This window comes from Alexandromys fortis, unplaced genomic scaffold (genome assembly GCF_014885135.2).
Source record: "Alexandromys fortis isolate MF-2015 unplaced genomic scaffold, M_Fortis_MF-2015_v1.1 scaffold_146, whole genome shotgun sequence".
Lineage (NCBI taxonomy): Eukaryota > Metazoa > Chordata > Mammalia > Rodentia > Cricetidae > Alexandromys > Alexandromys fortis.
In genome coordinates, this window is record NW_026068042.1 from 2,019,851 (window position 1) to 2,046,558 (window position 26,708).

General features: G+C 43.3%; 1 protein-coding gene across 7 annotated transcripts in view; it reads left to right on the forward strand.

Annotated features, from left to right (window-relative positions):
* Positions 1 to 26,708, forward strand: part of Sec23ip (SEC23 interacting protein) — a 50,071-nt gene that overhangs the window by 8,632 nt on the left and 14,731 nt on the right. For 2 of the 7 annotated variants that reach the window (XM_050165949.1, XM_050165944.1), the window contains exons 2-12: positions 1,005 to 1,534; positions 3,835 to 4,045; positions 5,410 to 5,603; positions 8,213 to 8,302; positions 11,125 to 11,245; positions 12,284 to 12,373; positions 13,111 to 13,252; positions 21,477 to 21,685; positions 22,919 to 23,037; positions 24,367 to 24,519; positions 26,498 to 26,593. In XM_050165949.1, the coding sequence (XP_050021906.1) occupies positions 1,005 to 1,534; positions 3,835 to 4,045; positions 5,410 to 5,603; positions 8,213 to 8,302; positions 11,125 to 11,245; positions 12,284 to 12,373; positions 13,111 to 13,252; positions 21,477 to 21,685; positions 22,919 to 23,037; positions 24,367 to 24,519; positions 26,498 to 26,593 (1,955 nt within the window). Of the gene's footprint in view, positions 1 to 1,004; positions 1,535 to 3,834; positions 4,046 to 5,409; positions 5,604 to 8,212; positions 8,303 to 11,124; positions 11,246 to 12,283; positions 12,374 to 13,110; positions 13,253 to 14,282; positions 14,492 to 15,724; positions 15,844 to 18,318; positions 18,440 to 19,477; positions 19,568 to 20,304; positions 20,447 to 21,476; positions 21,686 to 22,918; positions 23,038 to 24,366; positions 24,520 to 26,497; positions 26,594 to 26,708 lie in introns of all 7 variants that reach the window. The other 5 variants (XM_050165943.1, XM_050165946.1, XM_050165945.1 and 2 more) reach the window with 5 other exon arrangements.

Consider the following 26,708-nt stretch of genomic DNA (forward strand, 5'->3'; position numbering starts at 1 on the left):
TTTTTTTTTTTTTTTTTTTTTTTTTTTTTTTTTGGTTTTTCGAGACAGGGTTTCTCTGTGGTTTTGGAGCCTGTCCTGGAACTAGCTCTTGTAGACCAGGCTGGTCTCGAACTCACAGAGATCCGCCTGCCTCTGCCTCCCAAGGCGTGCGCCACCACCGCCTGGCTAGTTTTTTCTTTTTCAAATAAAGTTTTTTCTTCTCAAATTTTTAAAGTTTTTTTTTTGTTTTAAAGATGTATTTAGTTATTATGCATATAATATTGTGCCTGCATGTATGCCTGCAGGTCAGAAGAGGACACCAGATCTCTTTATAGATGGTTATGAGCCACCATGTGGTTGTTGGGAATTGAACTCAGGGTCTCTGGAAGATCAGCCTGTGCTCTTAACCTCTGAGCCATCTCTCCAGCCCACAAGAGAACTTTTTAAAAACTTTTTTATTCTCTGTCTTTCACACCATGCATCCTGATCCCATTTATCGCCCTGTTCCTTCGTATCTGCCCTCTGCCCCTGCACCCTCCCCTCCACAGTGAAATGAAAGGAAATTTAATAGAAGAAAAACAAGGGGGCTGGAGAGATGGCTCAGTGGTTAAGAGCACTGCCTGTTCTTCCAGGGGTCCTGAGTTCAATTCCCGGCAACCACATGATGGCCTGCAGACATACACACAGACAGAATATTGTATACATAATAAGTAAATAAATGATTAAAAAAAAGAAAAACAAGGAAAATCTTGTGGGAATTATTATAGCGTGACACAGTGAGGCACACAGTATATCCTTTGTTCATGTATCTTTACTTGCAAAGAGTCATTGGTCTGGTTTGAGGTCTCTGGTTAAGAGAAAAGATTTTGAGGGAAAGATTTTCTTTTTTCCCTCTAATGCAGAAAATACAAGTTAGCTCACCAAAGCAAGAGGCTTAGTTGCTCCGCCTTCGTCACTGAGCCTCCCACAGAGGGTGGTGCTGCTCTTAAGCTGTTGTTCTCCATTGCTCTCCTGTTGTATTGCAGAGGACTCCACAGATGTTGGTGAGGAAGATAGTTTCCTTGGCCAGACTTCTGCTCTCACCTCCACCCCGCAGACATTCAGTTACTTCTCTCAGGTACCAAGCAGTAGTGACCCTTTCGGGAACATTGGACAGTCACCCTCAACAACTACCGCTGTGTCGGCTGGACAGTCGGCGTTTCCCAAGCCCCCAGCCACACTCCCTTTCACAACTGGATCCCAAGATGTGTCGAATGCATTTCTGCCACCGGTTTCCAAGGCTCCTCATGGTGCTGCACCTCCCTCACAGATGGGAGTAAATACCTATTTGCCTTCTCAGCCGAGCAGTCTCCCTCCAAACTTTGGGAGCCCTCCCCAAGGGATTCCTCAACAAGGACATAACCCATATCGTCACACTCCTATCAGCAGCAGGGCGAATCCCTACATTACACCCCCACAGCTGCAGCAGTGCCAGACACCAGGCCATCCCTCCTACCCTCCGCCTTCGGGACCCCCTGTGCAGACGTACCAAATGCCTCCAGGACCGATGCCACCGGTATGTGGACGCCATACTAGTTTTCTCTCTTAGAGAAGTTTTAAAAAACTTTGTATGATAAGAGAAAATTTTTGAGTTTATTTTTGTTATATGTATTGTTTTGTCTGCATGTGTGTTCGTATACCATGTGCATGCAATGCCCGTGGAGGCCACAAGGAGGCATCAGATTCCTTGGAACTGGAGTTACAGGTGTTAGCCACCATATGAGTGCTGGGATTTGTCCTCTGCCTTACCTGCTGATTCATCTTTCCAGCTCTATTTTATACATTCTAACATATACTAAGTATAAAATATATTTTTAACTTATTTTCTATGTAGAGGTGTTTTACCTGAATGTGTGTCTGTGCATCACATTTGTGCTGGTGCCCCGGGAGGCCAGAAAAGGTTGTCTGATTGCTGATTCCCTAGAAGTTTGGGGGAAACGAACCAGTTTTTTTTTTTTTTTTTTTTTTTTTTTTGAAACCACAATAAGTACTTTTAATTACTGGGCCATTTCTCCACACCAGGACAGAATTTTTTGTTTATATTTTGAGGCAGGGTTTCACTGTGTAGTAGCCCTGGCTGTCCTGAAACTTGCTCTGTAGTCCAGGCTGGCTTTTTACAGAGGGTGTTACTGTTGTATGAAAACCAGGGTGATGAGTGTGGTAGGTAAGCGCTCCCACTGAGCTGTACACCCAGTGCACCTTGTAATTTTGAGACAGGATCTCCCTAAATTGCTTTGTTTGGTCTCAAACTCTTGATCTCCCTGCCTCAGTCCCAAGTAATTGGTGTTCTGGGTCTGTGTCACAGAGGCTCTTGTTTGCAAACTGCGTGCTTTGAGGTAAACCCTTTAGCAGTAGCTAATTGGAGGCTGGCAAGATGGCTCAGAGTATAGGCACTTGCCACGAAGCCTGAGGACTTGGTTTAGATGCCCAGGGCCCATGTGGTGGAAGGAGAACACTACAAATTGTCCCCTTACTTCCACACTTTGCGTGCAGCACAAATATATAAATTTGCTTTAAGGTAGCTACCACACGGTTCATATTCAAGTTTATATCACCTATTTAATGCAGTAATGGTTGATTTTAATTGCCTGGGCACATGCTGATATTCTCAGATTTTAGTGTATAATATCAAATGTTATCTAAGGACGTGAGAAGTGAGGCAGTGCAGTCTTAATAGACTGCCCGCTGCTTCTCATCTTATACTAGGTAGTGAGAGTGCTCAGGACAGGGACTACAAGTGATTCTGCCACTAATTTTAATGTTTATAGAGTTTGGCTGTAGCCAACCAAACTTATGCGTATCCTTGTGTGTTGGATTAACATTTACACGTTTACATACTTAGAAGTGGGATGATGGGTCAAAAAGTATGGGTGTTGTAATGATTTTAAAAATTAGGACTGGAGAGATGGCTCAAAGGTTAAGAGCTCTGGCTGTTCTTCTAGAGGCCTTGAGTTCAATTTCCACCAGCTGCATGGCTGCTCCCAACCATCTATCATGAGATCTGATGCCCTCTTCTGGCATGTAGACATGGATGCAGACAGAACAGTGTATATTAATAAACCTATAAAAAACTTGTGGGAACCACGTCGATCTTGTGCATGCTTCACAAGTTCAGGCCAGATAAAACCCCAGCACTGAGAAGGAGAAGTGGGCACAAAGTTCCACCCCAACAACGAAGCTGTTTGTGCTTGGTAGCTGCTGGGAGAGGGAAAACAGTTTCTTCCTGGAGTGACACTGGGTATCAGCCACTCCAGGGTGGGCCACACAAAATGAACTCCATGTTTTTTTTTTTCATTTTGGAAATTTTTTTTTTTAAAGAGAAAGAACATTAAGTGGGGCGATGGGGACTGTGAGGGGCACTCCGGAGAGGGAAATAATATGATAATATATTGTATGAAAATATTTAAAACTAAATTTATTACAAATTTAGAAATTTTCAGGCAATGGTGGCGCACGCTTTTAATCCTAGCACTAAGGAGGCAGAGGCAGGCAGATCTCTGGGAGTTAGAGGCCAACCTGGTCTACAGAGAGTTCCAGGACAGCCAAGGCTACATAGAGAAAAACCTTGTCTTGATAAACAAAACAACAATGAAAATTTTAAAAAATATGGGAAATGTCTTTGTGGGTGTGAGTTTGCCATTAGTGTGCAGAAGTGTAGTTTACTTTGTAACTGATTTGAGGTTTTATTACACTACTCATGACACTAAATAGTTACCTAGAAATACATGCGAGATAATTATTATTGATATCTTTTGGATTCTGAAGCAGCTAGAGAATTCCTTTTGGGCACATGTGACGGTTCCCTTGTTCTCTCAGCTCCCTCCATCAGTGCAGTCACCAGCACAGCAGCAGGTACCTGCCAGACATGCAGGACCCCCTGGACAGGGGCCATCTCCTTTTGTGCTTCAGAACCAGTATGAACCTGTTCAGCCTCACTGGTTTTACTGCAAGGAGGTGGAATATAAACAGCTGTGGATGCCTTTCAGTGAGCTTGACTCTTTGAATCTTGAAGAGATCTATAACTCGGGTAAGTACCACTTGCATTATTCTATCTCATTGGAGGAAGAGAAAAGACGAAGCGTACTTACCCATGGCCTACTTTTTGCAGCTGTCGGATTCCTTGAACTGTGTAGATCTCCAGACCCCACTTTAAGATGGTACTTCTAATTCATATATATCCTGAGTTACTGAGCAAAGAACTTAAGGAAATAGTTTAGCAATTTCTTTTGTTAAGCTGGGCATGGTGGCATACATCTTTCTTCCTAGCACTTAGGACAGGCAACTCTCTGTTAGTTTGAGGCCAACCTGATCTACATAGTGAAGTTTCCCTGTCTTACTGAAACAAAACAATCAAAAAGTTGTTTTAAATCGGGGAAGTATAGTTTGTACATAATCCAAGTTTTATTTTTCTTACTTCCTCCTTATTTGTAGTTATAGGACATCAAATATTTCCTGTAGACTTTGGAAAAGCTCTGAAAAAATTATTCTGAGGTCAGATGAGTTTTGGAAATAATTATTCTCACATCTACCTCTTGAGAGAGTGCTACATATTTGTGTCTTAAGACTCTAAGAAGTCTTGCATACAGATACGATTCTTTATCTTGATATTATTTGATTATGAGAATTAAATATCAGTATTCTCTTTTTTTCCCCCTGTTTTTTTGAGACAGGCTTTCTCTGTGTAACAATCTTGGCTGTCCTATAACTCAGTTTGTAGACCAGGCTGACCTTGGACTCACTGAGATCTGCCTGCCTCTGCCTCTCCCATGCTGGGATTACAGGCTTGCGCCACCACCGCCCAACCCAGTCAGTATTCTCTAGCACTATACTTCAAGGAACACTGTGGTACGCTGATGTTACTGCTTTGTTTTACTTTTGAAATGGGATCTTATTGAGTTCTGGCTGGCCTCTAACTCACCGTGTTGCAAGAATTAGCCAGGAACTCATAATCTTCCTGATTCCATACTTAAGTACTAAGATTACAGGTGTTTGGCAGGCAGTACATATGGTTTGATTAAACAAATCATGAACTATTTCAGTTATTTCATGATTGTGTTTTTAAAGGTTGTGTTTTCATGATTGTTGCCCTCACTCTTTCTTTCTGCTGTATGGCGGCTCACTCCTGTGATCTCCATACTGGGAGGCTGGAGCAGGAGAACTGCGAGGAGGTTGAGGACAGCCTGGGCTACAGAGTGAGACTCTACCTCAAAAACAAACAAATAAATGAATGTCATAATTTTGAGTAATATGGATCATCTTGTTTTTAAGTAAAATAAGCTTAATTGTCTTTGAGTATTGACTAGTAGCATCATGAATATTATTGTTAATGTTATTTGTATTTTCAAATGTGCCTAGTAACATTAGGGGAAAATGTCCTCTGTTGGTTCCTAGTGCAGCCAGATCCTGAAAGTGTGGTTCTTGGCACGGATGGAGGGCGCTATGATGTCTACCTCTATGACCGCATGAGGAAGTCTGTGTATTGGGAAGAGGAGCCAGCTGAAGTGAGACGCTGTACTTGGTTTTACAAGGGGGACACAGATAGCAGATTTATCCCCTACACAGAGGAGTTCAGTGAGAAGCTCGAGGTATGACTGTTTTCCTCTGTATGCTCTTTTACAAAGCAGGCCCGTGTGCCAGAGGCTGCTCTGACAGCACCACAGTGCAGGTGGCTTTGTTTACAAGCTGGCCTGTCTTGATCCTGGTCACAGAGGGTCTTTAGGTGGTGTCATCATTCAGGAAGTGCTGCATGTAACAACCCAGTGTCAAGACTGTTGCGGGGGAGGGCAGGTTGTGAGGGCATCCCACGTCTGCTGAGCTGCTCATACTTAGCCTTCACGAAAATTTGGGTAGCAACCAGGCATGGTACCAATTGATTTAATCTTCGCGTTCATGAGTTCAAGGCAGGCTATCATGAGTTTGAGGACTCCTGGGCTAGATAGAGAAACAATCTACAAAAACAATCTCCTCTTGGTTTTCCAAACAGGATTTTTCTGTATAGGTTTGGAGCCTGTTTTGAAACTTGCTCTATAGACAAGACTGGCCTCTAACTCCCAGACCCGCCTCCCTCTGCCTCCTGAGTGCTGGAATTAAAGGTGTGCGCCATCTGCTGGGCCAAAAACAATCTCTTAAAGCATAATTTTTGAAACAGTGTTATGGCACTTATTTATGTGTGTGTGTGTGCTCACTGTGGGGCATGACTGGAGGTCAGAGAACATGCCAGAGTTAGGTCTTTTTCTTCCTCCATGTAGGTCCTGGGAATAAAACTCAGGTCTTTAAGTTTGGCAGAAAATGCCTTTACCCACTGAGCCTTCTGGATGTCCCTTGAAATATAATTTTAGTTAGTTCAATAAAGGGAAATGTGTAACAGGGTGATGATTCCTAGTGCTTAATTTTGAATCTAAACAAGCAAATAACTGAAGATATACTATAATTGTTGGTACTTTTAGATAGGGTCCTACTGTAGTTGTAATATCCCAAAGTCAGATGTTTAGGCTTATTGGTTTGAAGCTAAAATTACAGTGTTCAAATATGAGAATCTGAAAGCAGAATAAGCACTTTCTCTTTAGTGGTAATATTGTTTGTGGGTGACATAGGCTCTAGGCTGGGGTTGTTATCCAAGTCCTGCCCATCAGCATGAGGCACAAGCTCCTGCCCAGCTTCCCAAGACACTGACAGTATTAGTGGAGGCAAAGGAGGAGGGAAATGAGAGACAGATGCTGCATGCGATTCTCTGTCCTGTCTGAATACCAGGACAAAGAACAGACACGACTGTCTCTGTAGAAAGCCAGGCACACCTTTAGAAATACAGTTAGCCCACTACAGGCAGGAGGAGAGAGCGGCTGTGAAAGATTATCGGTGTGAATCAGTGGTGCTCGTGTGTGGCAGAACTAGCTGTCTGGACCATGATAGGGGATACTGTTTATAATGCCAGGGAAACCCTAGAGTCTGTAGGAAGGTCCATAAAAGATACTCCTGAGGGCTAGGGCTTGCAACTGAGTGTAGGAGGTCTGCCTAGGATTCACAAGGCCCTGGGTCTGATCTCCAGCATTCTGAGCAGAGAAGATATGCAGAAGCTGGACATTGTGTGATAGGAGCTGCTAGGCTCAGAAATTCAAGATTAGTACCCACAAGTGATCTTCTCGGAGGGAAGGTATAAAAAGAGCTTAAAAATTGACTGGGTATGGTAGCCTGTGTCTTTAATTCTATCAAGAGGCAGAGGCAGGTAGGTCTCTGAGTGAGAGGGCAGCTTGGTCTATATAGCAAGCTTGAGACCCTGTCTCCAAAAAAAAAAAAAAAAAAAAAAAGGGAGAGGGCTGTAAAGGTGCCTGAGTGGTTAAGAGCATTGTCTGATCCTACAGAGGACTCAGGGTTAATTTCCAGCACCCTCATGGCAGCTGATAACTATTGGGAACTCCAGGTCCAGGGCATCTGACACCCTCTTCGGACTTCTGAGGATACCACGTGTGCACATAGTATACATACAGACACACAGGCAAAACTCTCACACACATTAAACAAAGTAGAGCTGAATACTGTGTGTGTATGTCAAAGCATCAAAGTTGTCCTCTCAGAGTCCTTGAGAGATTTAATGTGTTTCCTTCCCCTCTACTCAAAAATACTGTTGTGGTCCCAACCCCCAGTACCCATGAATGCATCTTTGTGAGGAACTAGGTTGTTGCAGATGAAATCAGTTAAGATGAAGTTACTTTAGTGGGGTGGCCTTAGCTTTGTATAGTGAGTGTCTTTGTGTATAATAAAGCAGACAGACATGTTCAGATGGACGGAATGCTGGGGTTTGATAGAGGCAGAATTTGGAGATGGAGAGGCTTATGTCAAGGATGGCCTTGATTGTAGCGGTGAAGGGTGGTTAGGAGGGTGTTCTGTGCAGGCTTCATGGCGATTGCTGTCCTGCTGTCTCCTTGATTTTGGAGTGGTAGCTTCAAGAACTGTGAGACAGTAAGTTCATTTTATGCCACTTGACTTGTTGAGCCCTGAGTACTGATACTCTCTAAACCTCCATTTCTTCCCCCAGTAATGGCGAATGTGTGAGAGCAAACCCTGGAGTACTTTATGTAAGGCAGCCATTGGGCCAGACCTAGTGTTTGTGCTGCGTTGCTAGCATAATCCTACCCACCCCATATGTCTGGTGTGGTCAGATTGACTGACTGCATTATGTGTTGTTTTGTCGCTGCAGGCCGAGTACAAAAAAGCTGTAACCACAAATCAGTGGCACCGCAGATTAGAGTTTCCAAGCGGAGAGACCATCGTTATGCACAACCCAAAGGTGAGGCGCTTCCTGAGATGGGGGGGTGCGCCCTTTAAAGGTTATGCTGCTGTATGTATGATAACATTTCATTTTTTGTGTTTTTGCAGGGATTCCTTTGTAATAAACATTTTTTATTTATTTTATTTATTTTTTTGAGACAGGGTCTCTATGTAACCCTGCTGTCCTGGAACTCGTTATGCAGAATAGGCAGGCTGTTTTTTTTTTTTTTAAATATTTATTTATTTATTATGCATACAATATTTTGTCTGTGTGTACGTCTGCAGGCCAGAAGAGGGCACCAGACCTCATTACAGATGGTTGTCAGCCACCATATGGTTGCCAGGAATTGAACTCAGGACCTCAGGAAGAGCAGGCAATGCTCTTAACCACTGAGCCATCTCTCCAGCCCCCAGGCAGGCTGGTTTTGAACTCAGAGATCCTTTGCCTTAAAGGCCCAAACCACCATGCCTGGCAAGTGTGTTTTGAAATAATTTAATTATTAATCATGGAAATTCAACTTTTTCTCATCAAGTTTCTGTTTGGTGACAGGTTACTGATACTGAGTGTCATCTTAGAAGAAGCTTGGTGAATCTTTTTACTTGCTTTGGTGAAGTCAGCTCTTTACAGAGGGCCAGAGAAAACAGTCAAGGCTTTGCGATCTGTCTGCTCTCCATTGAGCTACCAGCTCTGCTCTTGTATTGTGAGAGCAGCTGGGGGCAACAGTTTGTAAACCAATGGGTGTGTAGAAATGTTGAGAGACAGGGTTTCTCTGTGTAATAGTCCTAGCTATTCTGGAACTCTCTTTGTGGATCAGGCTGGCCTCAAACTTACAGAGATCTACCTGCCTCTGCCTCTTGAGTGCTAGGATTAAAGACATACGCCACCATTACCTCAAGATTTAAATCTTTCTTCTTTCTGTTTTTAAGTAGTTTTCTGAGAGTCAAAGTTATATGTGGATTTTTTCCTATTCATTCATTCAATCACTCATTCATTCATTCATTTTTTTATTTGTTTTTATGTCCCAACTACAGTTTTCCCTTCTTCCTCTTCCCAGCCTCCCCTCTCCCCCAATCAGTTTCTCTTCTGTTACTCTTCAGAAAAGGGGAGGCCTCCCATGGATATCATCCAGCTATTGCATGTCAAGCTACAGTAAGGCACCTCCTCTTCTCTTTTTTTTATTTAAATCTATTTATTTATTATGCATATAACATTCTGCCTCCTGTATGTCTGCAGGCCAGAAGAGGACACCAGATCTCATTACAGATGGTTGTGAGCCACCATGTGGTTGCTGGGAATTGAACTCAGGTCCTCTGGAAGAACAGTCAATGCTCTTAACCTCTGAGCCATCTCTCCAGCCCACCTCCTCTTCTCTTAAGGCTGGGCGAGGTAGTCCAGTAAGGGGAAAGGGTCTCAAAAGCAGGCAACAGAGTCAGAGATAGTCTCTGCTCCCTCTGTTAGCAGTCCCACAAGAAGATCAAGCTATACAACTGTAGCATATATCCAGCGGGCCTAGGTTCGTCCCATGTGGGCTCCCTGGTTGTCGGTTCAGTCTGAGTTCCTGTGAGCCCAGGTTAGTTGATGCTGTGGGTTTTCTTGTGTCCTAGACTCCATTGGCTCCCATAGTCATTCTTCCCCCTCTACCACAGGATTCATCAAGCTATACCTAAGCTTTGGCTGGGGTCTCTGCATCTGTTTCCAGCAGGTGCTCTATGAAGCCTCTTTGATAACAGTTGGGCCAGGCATCATTCTCTAAATACAGTAGAATATCATTAGGAATATAGTAGAATATCATCAGGAATATAGTAGAATATCATCAGGAATATAGTAGAATATCATTCATTAGGAATCATTTCCTTTCACTAGGAAAAAAATCATTGACTTTTTATTTTTTTTTGCCGGTCATGTTTGTTTCTATTCTATGTCTCTGGATTGTTCCCTCTTCTGCCTCTGGGTCCTGGCTCTCAGGGGTTAGCTCCTTCTCATGGTATGGGTCTCAAGCTGGGCCAGTCATTGGTTGATCACTCTTTTAATTTCTGTGCCACCTTTACCCCCTGCATATCTTGTAGGCAGGACAAATTATAGATCGAAGGTTTTGTGACTGGAAGTCTTGCCTGGCCGGTTCAGGCTCCATATCCCCTATTAGTATGAGTCTTAGCTAGGATCACCTCCATAGATTCTTGGGAGTATCAATTGCACTAGGTTTCTAGCTTACCCCAGAGATGCCCTCAGATTCCAGTTGTCTCTCCCAGTGCTCTCTCCTCCTTCCTCTCTACACGTGATTCCTCCTGTTCCATCCCCACCCCCTTATCCAGATCCCTACCCCCATCCAGCGGTGCTGTCCATTCTATTAAATCTTACATCAATGTGCATGTGCATACATACGCATTCACACATTTTTAACCCCTTCCCATTCTTGTGGTGCTGAGAAACTCAGGGGAAAAAAATCAATATGTATTCCAGCATAAGTATTGAAAGTAATTATATGTTTAGTTTTGATAGTTAATGGTGGCTGGACCTTTACAGAATTTGCTTGGGGAACAGTTCTACTTCATTTATAACCCGCTGTACTGTGAAGCACAGGATTATTAAACATTAGTTTGAAGCAGGCTTAGTGGTACATGCCTACAGCCCTAGCACATGGAGACAGAGGCAGGAGGATGGCTGCAAGTTCTGGTCTAACTTTGTCTAGGTAACAAGTTCCAGGCCAGTCAAGGGATGTGTAGACCCCATCTTGAGAACCAATGAAACAACACCCGCGCCCCCCCACCCCCCAGTATTACTTAACTTATTGTGGGAAATAATTTTGCTAATGAGCCTTGTCATAATCTTGTGTCTTGAAGGTTATTGTCCAGTTCCAGCCTTCTTCAGTGCCAGATGAGTGGGGGACAACACAGGATGGACAGACGAGGCCCAGAGTTGTAAAGCGTGGGATTGATGACAGTCTTGATGAAATTCCTGATGGTATGTCTGGTTTGCTTGAGGAGAAAGATCTGTTTGGGGTGCTCTGCTAATGTCACCATTCACCATGAAGGAAAGAGGCCATTGCTAGAATTACTGCCAGAGTGCTCAGAATCCAGACATATATGTTGGCCGTACGTCTGTCTTTTTTCTTATTGTTCCTTGTTTAATTTTAGATTTATTTATTTTTACAAGTATGAGTGTTTTGCCTGCATATATGTTCATGTACCCTGTGTGTGCCTGGTGCCAACAGAGGTCAGAAGAAGGACTGGCTCCTCCGGGGAGTTAGGATTGGTTGTGAGCCACCATGTGGGTGTTGGGAACCAAACTTGGGTCCTCTGCAGGAACGGCAAGCACTTTGAACCACCAAGCTATCAGCCCTACATTTCTATCTTTTTGTTTTGAGACAAGGTCTTACTGTGTAGTCCTGGAATTCAGAGCTCTACCTGCCTCTGCCTCCCGAGTGCTGGGATTAAAGGTGTGCGCTGCCAGACCAGCAAAGATTTTTTGGTTTTGTTTGACTGAGCTCAGGGCCATGTTCATGTGCACACTTTATGTTCCTAAGCCACACCTTCATCCCATTCCTGTGGGATTCTGAAAAGATGGCACATTATGGTGGGCCCATAGGCTTGTGAAGAACAGCTGTTTCCTTGACCTCTCTATTTAGTTTGCCATATTTCCCCAGGTAGACGTGTTGTTCTAATTTGACACAGGCCAATAACGAATATTTTCATGGAAGGGTAATGGATTTCTTTGCCTAGGTTTTTTTTGTTTTTGTTTGTTTGTTTTGTTTTTGTTTTTCGAGACAGGATTTCTTCGTGTAGTCCTGGCTGTTCTGAAACTCTCTCTGTAGACCATACTGCCCTCAAACTCAACAGAGATCTACCTGCCTCTGTCCCCAAAATCTTTGGCTAGCTTATGATAAAAGTGGTATCAAGAATTTAGCAGTTTAACTAACAACACCAATTCTCAGTTTTTTGTGTATGTGTGTGTGTCTGTGTCTGTATGAGATGATTTTTATTATTTGTTTATTTTTACTAGGGGAAATGCCTCAAGTTGACCATTTGGTGTTCATGGTGCATGGCATTGGACCCGTGTGTGACTTGCGCTTTAGAAGCATTATTGAGTGTGGTAAGTGCAAGTCACGTTTCATTTCCTAGGAGAAACTGAGTGCTGATAGAAGGGCTCTTTAGCATACATTTTTATGATGCTCCTAGCTGTGTACTCATGGCTGAGGAGACTTCTGTGGTCAATAGGAAGTATGAGTTTGTGTTTGATCTGCTCTTATGGCATACAATCCTAGATTCTGAAGAATCATAAAGGACTGTGAGAATAATCTCACCGTTTTGGTGGACAGCCTTCCTGCCTGAGCACTAGCTGCAGCATGGAGCTCCTGTGCCGCGAGCTGACACCTAGGGAGTCCTGAGAAACTGTTTAGGACATGCAAACGAGCAGCCTTCTCAGTTGGGCTGGGAATGTGAAGACAGGTCTGCAGTAATAGTCTGCGTTTACTGGCTACTTGGTGTTGCATGTGTGTGCCTCACACCTGCACCTCTGGGTGTGGGTGTGCCACTGTTACCTCCAGCATAGGTGAGGAAAAGCCTTGGCTGAGGTAGGTGCTCTACTGCCACAGTTGGTTCTGGAACCTGATGCTGAGGAGGGATAGGATTCCAATCTTCTGGCCATTAGGCCTCAAAAATATCGAAAATTAAAAGAACTTTCTAGCAGTTGGGCGTTTGTTCACTTACTATTTTGTCATCATTTTAAAAAGTATATATCTTTATGTTATTAAAATGGCAGCACATTTCAGTTTATTAGCTACCAAGCTAAAATAATATTTTTTCTTTTTCTTTTTTCTTTTTTTTTAGTGGATGACTTTAGGGTGGTTTCTCTCAAGTTGCTGCAGACACACTTCAAGAAATCTCTTGAGGAAGGGAAAGTCAGCAGAGTGGAGTTCCTTCCGGTTCACTGGCATAGCGCCCTGGGTGGGCATGCCACGGGCGTTGACAGGTTTGCAGGGTTTGATGCTGTATTTTTCAGAGTAGCTAAAATTAGAGGCAAATTTAAACTGTAATGCAAACTGGCTTATTCTACCTTGAGCAAATAAGGCCTTTATGTGAATGACGTCTTGCTCCGACGTGATGAAGTGCTGGGTGTGCTATAAATATCTGCCTGTTCCCTGTGTCTCTCGTGGGTTTGTTCTCATTGTAGATATCTAAGGGGATCTAGGAAAGTTTAGACAGTTGGAGTTTATTTTTGGTGCTGGAAAATGGACTCAGAGTGCCAGGCATGGTGAACACACCTGGCCCTGTGGCTGGCTTTAAAACACCATCTGACCTGCTATGGTCGGGTGAGGCCTGTCATGAATGCTCAGCAGCATCCTTGTCTAGTTAACAACCACAAGGGTCTCCTTTACCAGGTGATGTCCCCCATGGGGCAAAAACCCCACCCGTTTGGGATTTAGATTGTTAGTCTCTTGGTGGGGAACCATTTAACATCCCTGGTGCCCTATGGTGAGCAGCATCCACCCGGCGCTGTGACAGAAGCTCCCCACTCAGTTTCCAATGCCCATTGCAGAGCCGCAGGTACAGGGAATGTTTATGCTGCCGCATGTGGCTAGTAAAATGGTTCCGATTAGTGGCCGCTGTGATGTGTTGGGGCTCATGCTTTAACAAAGCTAACCCTGTGGACAGTGTTCTGGCCACACTGGACTGTGCTGTGAGGTGCTTGCTTTCTCAGTGAATGCTGAGAGTTTTTGTTTCAGGTAACTCCTTCCATATTCTCACAGTGACAGCCTCTTGTCTCTGGCAGCCACAGTTTTTGTCAGGCATCCAGATTTTAGTTAGTCAAAAGAAAGTGGGCAGTAAGGCTTTTCTGTGTCAAAGTTGGTCTGTGACAGTTACAAGTTCATTGTACTAATTAATGTGTAATCTCTCCTTTATACTGGTTTTTCTCTATTAGAAATAAAGAGCTAAACTGTTAAAAATCCAGAGGTCGAAGGTAAATACTGACAGTAACTTTGTTTTTTCTTTTACGACAGGAATATCAAGAAAATCACTTTGCCAAGTATTGGTCGGTTTCGGCACTTCACTAATGACACCCTGCTAGATGTTTTGTTTTACAACAGCCCTACCTACTGTCAGTCCATTGTGCAGAAAGTGGGAGTGGAGATAAACCGGTTACACTCTCTCTTTTTGAGTCGGAACCCAAACTTCAAAGGAAAGGTGTCTGTTGCTGGTCACAGTTTAGGTAAAGCTGCCACATAATTTCAGATGTGCCTCTTGGTTTGCTGGTCATTGCTCTGTGTTCTCTGCCTGCAAAAATCGGGAGCTTGAGTTTGTGAGTAAAACTGGATGTTCCGTGTTTAGATTGCCTTTGTTCTTCATGTTCTCCAGCAGTGGAGGAAGGCCGTGCATTTTCGTTGTTGTTGTTTCCAGGTTCTCTTTTATTTATCTGTGTGTGTGTGAGTCTGTTGAATGTATGCCATGTTTATGTGGGTGACCTTGGCTGTCAGAAGAGGGTGTCTCATCCCTGGAGCTGGAGGTAAAGATGCTTGTATAACCTGCTGGATGTGGGTGCTCGGAACCAAGTTTAGATCCTCTGGAAGAACAGGATGCACTCAACCACGGAGCCATCTCTCTAGCTGTTAGACTGTGTTGTTTTGTTCTTAGATGCAACAGGAATATTATTAGAACTTTAGGAAAAAATGTGTAGGTAAAGCTGTCCATGTAATTTCAGACTTGATTGTTGATTTGTTGAGAAGTTGCTCTGTGACTTTCTGGCTGCCAAACTTAGGGCATATATGAGTCATACATGCATGGGTATATATACTTATGTGTACCACAGCACCTGTGTGGAGATCAGAGAACAACTTTGTAGGGTCATTTCTCTTCCACCTTTACATTGTGCCTTAGTTTGTTTTCTGTTGCTTTGATAAACACCATGATCGAAAGCAACTTGGCAGGGAGGGGAGATTTTATTTTATCTTACAGTTGTAGTTGATCATGACAGGAAGTCAGGCAAGGCTTCCTGAGCCCACAAGAACCTGGAAGCAGGAACTGAAGCAGAGACCGTGGAGTGATGCTGCTTATTCGCTTGCTCCTCCTGGATCACCTGCCCAGAGATGGCACCACCCAGAGCAGGATGGGTCTTTCTACTTGAATCAATGCCAGTCAGATAGGGTGTTTTCTCGGTTGAGGTTTCCTGTTTTCTGATGACTCTAGCTCCTGGCAAGTTGATAGAAATCTAAGAACCGATACAAATGGCCTCTGGAGATCAAATTCAGGTTGCTAAGCTTGCACGACAAATACTTTGACTGGCTGAGCTATCATGCTGGTTCTGATTATTAGATTTTAATCAGCTGCTCATCTTTGTATGACTTCTGCTAGAGACTGAAAAATAAAAGCAGGAGGATTTATTTAGTGTTGAAAAGTACGTGGGGTAGTTAACTTTGTTGTAAAGCATAATATATCTTTTCCTTAGGTTCTCTGATATTGTTTGACATCTTGTCTAATCAAAAAGATATGAGTGTCTCTAAGTCTCCGGGGTCCATGACTGTTTCTAATGGAGTTATGAAACAGCCAGATTTTCAGGAAAAGCAGGTGAGTTTATTGTTACCCTGTTGACGTTGAGATTTAGAGCTAGACCTGAGCTGTTCTCCAAAACCTGTACTGTTTCCTCTAATTGTTTTTAATTGTCAAACATTGAGGCTCAGAAGTACAGTAGAAAAGTTGTGTCACACACCTGTAATCCTGACTGAAGCACGGTTAATAAAAAATCAGAGAGAGAAATTAGGGTTCAACCTAAAGATCCGAAAAGCAAAGCAGCCAGCCACTGGCTCTTACCAGTCCAAAATGGTGATCCTGCCTCCAGGAATCTCAGAATGAGATTGTGTTTGAGAGCTGTTTCCTTCCGTTTTATAATCCTCTCTAGGGCTGGAATTAAAGGCATGTACACCATAATTGAAGGCATGCACTGCCCGGTTTCTATGGCAGACTAGTGTATCTACTGGTATTAAAGGTGTGTGTTACCATTACCTGGTCTGTAAGGCTGACCAGTGGTGCTGTTTTACTCTCAGATCTTCAGGTGAGCTTTATTGATTAAAATACAATTGAAATGCCCCTACACCCGACTGTTTTGGAGGCTGAGATGTGAGGATGATGAGTTCAAAGCCAGCTTGGGCAACACAGTGAGACACCATCTCTAAAAATAGGAGTTTCTTGTTCTTTTTCCTTATGGATTATAAAGTAAATGTGAAGACTTAGAATTGTAAAAGCTAAACTATTATTTATTTGTTTGATTTTTCAAGACAGGGCTTCTCTGTGTAACATCCTTAACTGTCTTGGAGCTGTCTTGGAGCTCTCTCTCTCTCGCTCTCTCTCTCTCTCTCTCTCTCTCTCTCTCTCTCTCTCTCTCTCTCTCTCTCTCTCTCTCTCTCTCTCTCTCTCTCTCTCTCTCTCTCNTCTGCAGGCCAGAAGAGGACACCAGATCTCATTACAGATGGTTGTGAGCCACCATGTGGTTGCTGGGAATTGAACTCAGGTCCTCTGGAAGAACAGTCAATGCTCTTAACCTCTGAGCCATCTCTCCAGCCCACCTCCTCTTCTCTTAAGGCTGGGCGAGGTAGTCCAGTAAGGGGAAAGGGTCTCAAAAGCAGGCAACAGAGTCAGAGATAGTCTCTGCTCCCTCTGTTAGCAGTCCCACAAGAAGATCAAGCTATACAACTGTAGCATATATCCAGCGGGCCTAGGTTCGTCCCATGTGGGCTCCCTGGTTGTCGGTTCAGTCTGAGTTCCTGTGAGCCCAGGTTAGTTGATGCTGTGGGTTTTCTTGTGTCCTAGACTCCATTGGCTCCCATAGTCATTCTTCCCCCTCTACCACAGGATTCATCAAGCTATACCTAAGCTTTGGCTGGGGTCTCTGCATCTGTTTCCAGCAGGTGCTCTATGAAGCCTCTTTGATAACAGTTGGGCCAGGCATCATTCTCTAAATACAGTAGAATATCATTAGGAATATAGTAGAATATCATCAGGAATATAGTAGAATATCATCAGGAATATAGTAGAATATCATTCATTAGGAATCATTTCCTTTCACTAGGAAAAAAATCATTGACTTTTTATTTTTTTTTGCCGGTCATGTTTGTTTCTATTCTATGTCTCTGGATTGTTCCCTCTTCTGCCTCTGGGTCCTGGCTCTCAGGGGTTAGCTCCTTCTCATGGTATGGGTCTCAAGCTGGGCCAGTCATTGGTTGATCACTCTTTTAATTTCTGTGCCACCTTTACCCCCTGCATATCTTGTAGGCAGGACAAATTATAGATCGAAGGTTTTGTGACTGGAAGTCTTGCCTGGCCGGTTCAGGCTCCATATCCCCTATTAGTATGAGTCTTAGCTAGGATCACCTCCATAGATTCTTGGGAGTATCAATTGCACTAGGTTTCTAGCTTACCCCAGAGATGCCCTCAGATTCCAGTTGTCTCTCCCAGTGCTCTCTCCTCCTTCCTCTCTACACGTGATTCCTCCTGTTCCATCCCCACCCCCTTATCCAGATCCCTACCCCCATCCAGCGGTGCTGTCCATTCTATTAAATCTTACATCAATGTGCATGTGCATACATACGCATTCACACATTTTTAACCCCTTCCCATTCTTGTGGTGCTGAGAAACTCAGGGGAAAAAAATCAATATGTATTCCAGCATAAGTATTGAAAGTAATTATATGTTTAGTTTTGATAGTTAATGGTGGCTGGACCTTTACAGAATTTGCTTGGGGAACAGTTCTACTTCATTTATAACCCGCTGTACTGTGAAGCACAGGATTATTAAACATTAGTTTGAAGCAGGCTTAGTGGTACATGCCTACAGCCCTAGCACATGGAGACAGAGGCAGGAGGATGGCTGCAAGTTCTGGTCTAACTTTGTCTAGGTAACAAGTTCCAGGCCAGTCAAGGGATGTGTAGACCCCATCTTGAGAACCAATGAAACAACACCCGCGCCCCCCCACCCCCCAGTATTACTTAACTTATTGTGGGAAATAATTTTGCTAATGAGCCTTGTCATAATCTTGTGTCTTGAAGGTTATTGTCCAGTTCCAGCCTTCTTCAGTGCCAGATGAGTGGGGGACAACACAGGATGGACAGACGAGGCCCAGAGTTGTAAAGCGTGGGATTGATGACAGTCTTGATGAAATTCCTGATGGTATGTCTGGTTTGCTTGAGGAGAAAGATCTGTTTGGGGTGCTCTGCTAATGTCACCATTCACCATGAAGGAAAGAGGCCATTGCTAGAATTACTGCCAGAGTGCTCAGAATCCAGACATATATGTTGGCCGTACGTCTGTCTTTTTTCTTATTGTTCCTTGTTTAATTTTAGATTTATTTATTTTTACAAGTATGAGTGTTTTGCCTGCATATATGTTCATGTACCCTGTGTGTGCCTGGTGCCAACAGAGGTCAGAAGAAGGACTGGCTCCTCCGGGGAGTTAGGATTGGTTGTGAGCCACCATGTGGGTGTTGGGAACCAAACTTGGGTCCTCTGCAGGAACGGCAAGCACTTTGAACCACCAAGCTATCAGCCCTACATTTCTATCTTTTTGTTTTGAGACAAGGTCTTACTGTGTAGTCCTGGAATTCAGAGCTCTACCTGCCTCTGCCTCCCGAGTGCTGGGATTAAAGGTGTGCGCTGCCAGACCAGCAAAGATTTTTTGGTTTTGTTTGACTGAGCTCAGGGCCATGTTCATGTGCACACTTTATGTTCCTAAGCCACACCTTCATCCCATTCCTGTGGGATTCTGAAAAGATGGCACATTATGGTGGGCCCATAGGCTTGTGAAGAACAGCTGTTTCCTTGACCTCTCTATTTAGTTTGCCATATTTCCCCAGGTAGACGTGTTGTTCTAATTTGACACAGGCCAATAACGAATATTTTCATGGAAGGGTAATGGATTTCTTTGCCTAGGTTTTTTTTGTTTTTGTTTGTTTGTTTTGTTTTTGTTTTTCGAGACAGGATTTCTTCGTGTAGTCCTGGCTGTTCTGAAACTCTCTCTGTAGACCATACTGCCCTCAAACTCAACAGAGATCTACCTGCCTCTGTCCCCAAAATCTTTGGCTAGCTTATGATAAAAGTGGTATCAAGAATTTAGCAGTTTAACTAACAACACCAATTCTCAGTTTTTTGTGTATGTGTGTGTGTCTGTGTCTGTATGAGATGATTTTTATTATTTGTTTATTTTTACTAGGGGAAATGCCTCAAGTTGACCATTTGGTGTTCATGGTGCATGGCATTGGACCCGTGTGTGACTTGCGCTTTAGAAGCATTATTGAGTGTGGTAAGTGCAAGTCACGTTTCATTTCCTAGGAGAAACTGAGTGCTGATAGAAGGGCTCTTTAGCATACATTTTTATGATGCTCCTAGCTGTGTACTCATGGCTGAGGAGACTTCTGTGGTCAATAGGAAGTATGAGTTTGTGTTTGATCTGCTCTTATGGCATACAATCCTAGATTCTGAAGAATCATAAAGGACTGTGAGAATAATCTCACCGTTTTGGTGGACAGCCTTCCTGCCTGAGCACTAGCTGCAGCATGGAGCTCCTGTGCCGCGAGCTGACACCTAGGGAGTCCTGAGAAACTGTTTAGGACATGCAAACGAGCAGCCTTCTCAGTTGGGCTGGGAATGTGAAGACAGGTCTGCAGTAATAGTCTGCGTTTACTGGCTACTTGGTGTTGCATGTGTGTGCCTCACACCTGCACCTCTGGGTGTGGGTGTGCCACTGTTACCTCCAGCATAGGTGAGGAAAAGCCTTGGCTGAGGTAGGTGCTCTACTGCCACAGTTGGTTCTGGAACCTGATGCTGAGGAGGGATAGGATTCCAATCTTCTGGCCATTAGGCCTCAAAAATATCGAAAATTAAAAGAACTTTCTAGCAGTTGGGCGTTTGTTCACTTACTATTTTGTCATCATTTTAAAAAGTATATATCTTTATGTTATTAAAATGGCAGCACATTTCAGTTTATTAGCTACCAAGCTAAAATAATATTTTTTCTTTTTCTTTTTTCTTTTTTTTTAGTGGATGACTTTAGGGTGGTTTCTCTCAAGTTGCTGCAGACACACTTCAAGAAATCTCTTGAGGAAGGGAAAGTCAGCAGAGTGGAGTTCCTTCCGGTTCACTGGCATAGCGCCCTGGGTGGGCATGCCACGGGCGTTGACAGGTTTGCAGGGTTTGATGCTGTATTTTTCAGAGTAGCTAAAATTAGAGGCAAATTTAAACTGTAATGCAAACTGGCTTATTCTACCTTGAGCAAATAAGGCCTTTATGTGAATGACGTCTTGCTCCGACGTGATGAAGTGCTGGGTGTGCTATAAATATCTGCCTGTTCCCTGTGTCTCTCGTGGGTTTGTTCTCATTGTAGATATCTAAGGGGATCTAGGAAAGTTTAGACAGTTGGAGTTTATTTTTGGTGCTGGAAAATGGACTCAGAGTGCCAGGCATGGTGAACACACCTGGCCCTGTGGCTGGCTTTAAAACACCATCTGACCTGCTATGGTCGGGTGAGGCCTGTCATGAATGCTCAGCAGCATCCTTGTCTAGTTAACAACCACAAGGGTCTCCTTTACCAGGTGATGTCCCCCATGGGGCAAAAACCCCACCCGTTTGGGATTTAGATTGTTAGTCTCTTGGTGGGGAACCATTTAACATCCCTGGTGCCCTATGGTGAGCAGCATCCACCCGGCGCTGTGACAGAAGCTCCCCACTCAGTTTCCAATGCCCATTGCAGAGCCGCAGGTACAGGGAATGTTTATGCTGCCGCATGTGGCTAGTAAAATGGTTCCGATTAGTGGCCGCTGTGATGTGTTGGGGCTCATGCTTTAACAAAGCTAACCCTGTGGACAGTGTTCTGGCCACACTGGACTGTGCTGTGAGGTGCTTGCTTTCTCAGTGAATGCTGAGAGTTTTTGTTTCAGGTAACTCCTTCCATATTCTCACAGTGACAGCCTCTTGTCTCTGGCAGCCACAGTTTTTGTCAGGCATCCAGATTTTAGTTAGTCAAAAGAAAGTGGGCAGTAAGGCTTTTCTGTGTCAAAGTTGGTCTGTGACAGTTACAAGTTCATTGTACTAATTAATGTGTAATCTCTCCTTTATACTGGTTTTTCTCTATTAGAAATAAAGAGCTAAACTGTTAAAAATCCAGAGGTCGAAGGTAAATACTGACAGTAACTTTGTTTTTTCTTTTACGACAGGAATATCAAGAAAATCACTTTGCCAAGTATTGGTCGGTTTCGGCACTTCACTAATGACACCCTGCTAGATGTTTTGTTTTACAACAGCCCTACCTACTGTCAGTCCATTGTGCAGAAAGTGGGAGTGGAGATAAACCGGTTACACTCTCTCTTTTTGAGTCGGAACCCAAACTTCAAAGGAAAGGTGTCTGTTGCTGGTCACAGTTTAGGTAAAGCTGCCACATAATTTCAGATGTGCCTCTTGGTTTGCTGGTCATTGCTCTGTGTTCTCTGCCTGCAAAAATCGGGAGCTTGAGTTTGTGAGTAAAACTGGATGTTCCGTGTTTAGATTGCCTTTGTTCTTCATGTTCTCCAGCAGTGGAGGAAGGCCGTGCATTTTCGTTGTTGTTGTTTCCAGGTTCTCTTTTATTTATCTGTGTGTGTGTGAGTCTGTTGAATGTATGCCATGTTTATGTGGGTGACCTTGGCTGTCAGAAGAGGGTGTCTCATCCCTGGAGCTGGAGGTAAAGATGCTTGTATAACCTGCTGGATGTGGGTGCTCGGAACCAAGTTTAGATCCTCTGGAAGAACAGGATGCACTCAACCACGGAGCCATCTCTCTAGCTGTTAGACTGTGTTGTTTTGTTCTTAGATGCAACAGGAATATTATTAGAACTTTAGGAAAAAATGTGTAGGTAAAGCTGTCCATGTAATTTCAGACTTGATTGTTGATTTGTTGAGAAGTTGCTCTGTGACTTTCTGGCTGCCAAACTTAGGGCATATATGAGTCATACATGCATGGGTATATATACTTATGTGTACCACAGCACCTGTGTGGAGATCAGAGAACAACTTTGTAGGGTCATTTCTCTTCCACCTTTACATTGTGCCTTAGTTTGTTTTCTGTTGCTTTGATAAACACCATGATCGAAAGCAACTTGGCAGGGAGGGGAGATTTTATTTTATCTTACAGTTGTAGTTGATCATGACAGGAAGTCAGGCAAGGCTTCCTGAGCCCACAAGAACCTGGAAGCAGGAACTGAAGCAGAGACCGTGGAGTGATGCTGCTTATTCGCTTGCTCCTCCTGGATCACCTGCCCAGAGATGGCACCACCCAGAGCAGGATGGGTCTTTCTACTTGAATCAATGCCAGTCAGATAGGGTGTTTTCTCGGTTGAGGTTTCCTGTTTTCTGATGACTCTAGCTCCTGGCAAGTTGATAGAAATCTAAGAACCGATACAAATGGCCTCTGGAGATCAAATTCAGGTTGCTAAGCTTGCACGACAAATACTTTGACTGGCTGAGCTATCATGCTGGTTCTGATTATTAGATTTTAATCAGCTGCTCATCTTTGTATGACTTCTGCTAGAGACTGAAAAATAAAAGCAGGAGGATTTATTTAGTGTTGAAAAGTACGTGGGGTAGTTAACTTTGTTGTAAAGCATAATATATCTTTTCCTTAGGTTCTCTGATATTGTTTGACATCTTGTCTAATCAAAAAGATATGAGTGTCTCTAAGTCTCCGGGGTCCATGACTGTTTCTAATGGAGTTATGAAACAGCCAGATTTTCAGGAAAAGCAGGTGAGTTTATTGTTACCCTGTTGACGTTGAGATTTAGAGCTAGACCTGAGCTGTTCTCCAAAACCTGTACTGTTTCCTCTAATTGTTTTTAATTGTCAAACATTGAGGCTCAGAAGTACAGTAGAAAAGTTGTGTCACACACCTGTAATCCTGACTGAAGCACGGTTAATAAAAAATCAGAGAGAGAAATTAGGGTTCAACCTAAAGATCCGAAAAGCAAAGCAGCCAGCCACTGGCTCTTACCAGTCCAAAATGGTGATCCTGCCTCCAGGAATCTCAGAATGAGATTGTGTTTGAGAGCTGTTTCCTTCCGTTTTATAATCCTCTCTAGGGCTGGAATTAAAGGCATGTACACCATAATTGAAGGCATGCACTGCCCGGTTTCTATGGCAGACTAGTGTATCTACTGGTATTAAAGGTGTGTGTTACCATTACCTGGTCTGTAAGGCTGACCAGTGGTGCTGTTTTACTCTCAGATCTTCAGGTGAGCTTTATTGATTAAAATACAATTGAAATGCCCCTACACCCGACTGTTTTGGAGGCTGAGATGTGAGGATGATGAGTTCAAAGCCAGCTTGGGCAACACAGTGAGACACCATCTCTAAAAATAGGAGTTTCTTGTTCTTTTTCCTTATGGATTATAAAGTAAATGTGAAGACTTAGAATTGTAAAAGCTAAACTATTATTTATTTGTTTGATTTTTCAAGACAGGGCTTCTCTGTGTAACATCCTTAACTGTCTTGGAGCTGTCTTGGAGCTCTCTCTCTCGCTCTCTCTCTCTCTCTCTCTCTCTCTCTCTCTCTCTCTCTCTCTCTCTCTGTCTGTCTCTCTCTGTCTCTCTCTCTCTGTCTCTCTCTCTCTCACAAAACCAAAGTTTGTTGAGACTAATGTCCATGCATGTGAATTTGAAGGCCGGTACAATGCTTGCTTGCAAGAATATCAGTTTCCTAGCACTTAACATTTCTCTACCAAACTTGGAAAATGGGCCACAGACATGGTCTAATAAGGTGGGGAAAACAACTGGAGAAGGTGTGGAGCTCTCTTTTGTAGACCAGTCTGGTCTTGAACTTACAGACCTGCCTGCCTCTGCCTCCTGAGTGCTGGGATCAAAGGTGTGTGCCACCACCACCCAGTTTTAAAGTAAATTATTACAGAAAGTGGACGCATGAGTGATTTACTGAACAAATATTCCTTAAAATCCAGGTGAAGATGGCAACGTGCTAAAGTTTAGTTGATTTGTAGAGCAAAGCCCTTTTAGATTTCTGTAGATCACGAGACGTTTTATACGAGTTTTTTCTGAGCTTTGTAATATTTTCCTCTTTTTTTAAGGTACCCGAAGAGCCAAAGCTGATGTCAGATGAATCCTGTGGACTTGATGTTGAAAATGAAGAACCCCTGACTTTGCATGGAACCCTGGAAGCACTCAGCCTTTTTGATTACATTAGCACTTTTGAGAAGGAAAAGATGGATATGGAATCTTTGGTACTGCTAATAACCTGGTTCATTTTGTTAGGGACTCTTACATCAGAATTTATTCCACATAAGCCAGAAAGTTAATGTTTAAAAAACAGAAAAAGGGGGCTGGAGAGAGAGAGATGGCTCAGAGGTTAAGAACACTTGCTGCTCTTGCAGAGGACTGAGTTTTGGTTTCCAGCACCCACAATGTGGCTCACAACAGTCTGTAACTCCTTTTCAGGATCCAGTGCCTTCTTCTGGCCGTGTGGCACCAGCCCACACATACTGCACACATATACACCGAAGGAACACATGTGTACACATAAAATAAACACAGCAGGTTTTTTTGTTTGTTTTGTTTTTGTTTTTCAAGTCAGGGTTTCTCTTTGTAGCTCTGTGTGTAACTCATTTTGTAGACCAGGCTGGCCTCAAACTCACAGGGATCTGACTGCCTCTGTCTCCTGAGTGCTGAAATTAAAAGCATGTGCCACTGTGGCCTGGCTCTAAATACAACCTTTTTAGAATTTGAGGGAAAAGAAATTAAATGTGTGAAGCTTTTTTATTATTTATTTATTTATTTATTTATTTATTTATTTATTTATTTATTTATTTTGAGGCAAGGTTTCTCTGTATAACAACTCTGGCTGTCCTGGAAATTGCTCTGTAGACCAGACTGGCCTTGAACTCAGAGATCTGCCTGCTTCTGCCTCCTGGGTGCTGGGCTTAAAGGTGTGCATGAGACAAAACCTAGAAATCATATCTGGAAAAGAATTTTAAAGTAGTAAACAGCATGACAATACCTACTGGGCAGAGATGGATTGGAAAAGCACCGGGACAGCCACACAGGCGGCTTTTATGGCCAGAGTTTATACAGAACTCTGTGTATATAAGGAAGCAGCAGGCAAATGAGGCATTGGAAACAGGAGCATGATTTATAGGAAAGAACAGGTGACCTTGTTCCTTGGGAGAACAAGTACAGAATGTTCTCTAAGAGTAAGGCGATACTGGTTTTAACCCATTTGGTAACAGTCTATGTGGCAGGAGGAGGGGGAGCTGGCACTGTGGCTCTGGTTACTGAGAGTGTAAATGGGCACAGTCTCTGCAGAGATTTCTCGTGTCTTCAAAAATAAGTTGTGTGCCCTTTGCCCTGCCGGTTTTACTGGTAGAAATGTTTTCTGTAAAGAAACCTCTGGGAATACCTGCAGGATGCTCACTGAAGTTTTCAGTAGCGTGGACCTTAACAGCCACAGTGCACACGGACAGGGTGTAGTGGCGTCATTTGTGCAGCCCTGCAGCAGGACTCGCTGCGCTTGAGTACAGATACTGTCATCCATCTTGACCTGTCAGGTGCTTGGATGAAAGCTCGAGGTTGACACACACTGAAGAGCATATTGCTGTTGTGTGCACGTGAGATTTCTAAAGAGGCAGAGTGCTACAGTTACCACTGAAGGAACTGGATGCTTGGGACCAGGATGGACAGGAGAGGGCTGAGGGGAGAGCTTCATTATGTTAGCAGTATAACTTCAGAGTTTTGCATGACATACTATATTTTCTATCAAAAATAAAAGAATTTTTAATAGAGAGGCTAATTAAAAAAATTTTTTAAGCCAGGTGGTGTTGGTGTATGCCTTTAATCCCAACACTTGGGAGGCAGAAATAGATGGATCTCTGTGAGTTCAAGGCCAGCCTGGTTTTAGGATAGCCAGGGCTACACAGAGAAACCCTGTCTTGAAAAGCCAACAAAAAACATTTTTTTTAAAAAAAAAAATAATACTAGGTACTGAAGCCAAGACTTCACACATATTAGACAAGTGCTCTACCAGTAAACTGAGATTGAGCATTTTAAAGCTTAAAATAATCTATTTCAAGCAAAAAGCCCTAGCTATTTTGAAGGTTGACTGACTTTTTGGTTGGTTAGTTAATTCTTGTAGTATTCTTTGTACCCTATTTTCAGCTTCTCTGTCTCTGGACTGATTAATTCATATGCTTTTGCTTCTCTTTAAAGCTTATGTGTACAGTTGATGACCTGAAGGAGATGGGGATCCCCCTTGGGCCCAGGAAGAAGATAGCCAATTTCGTAAAACTTAAAGCAGCCAAACTGGTAAGGTTCATTTCTGTCCTCAAGAAAATGAACATGTTTTGTACCTGCTCTTTTCGTTTTTTTTTTTTTATTAATTTATATATTTATTTATTAAAGATTTTTGTCTCTTCCCCAC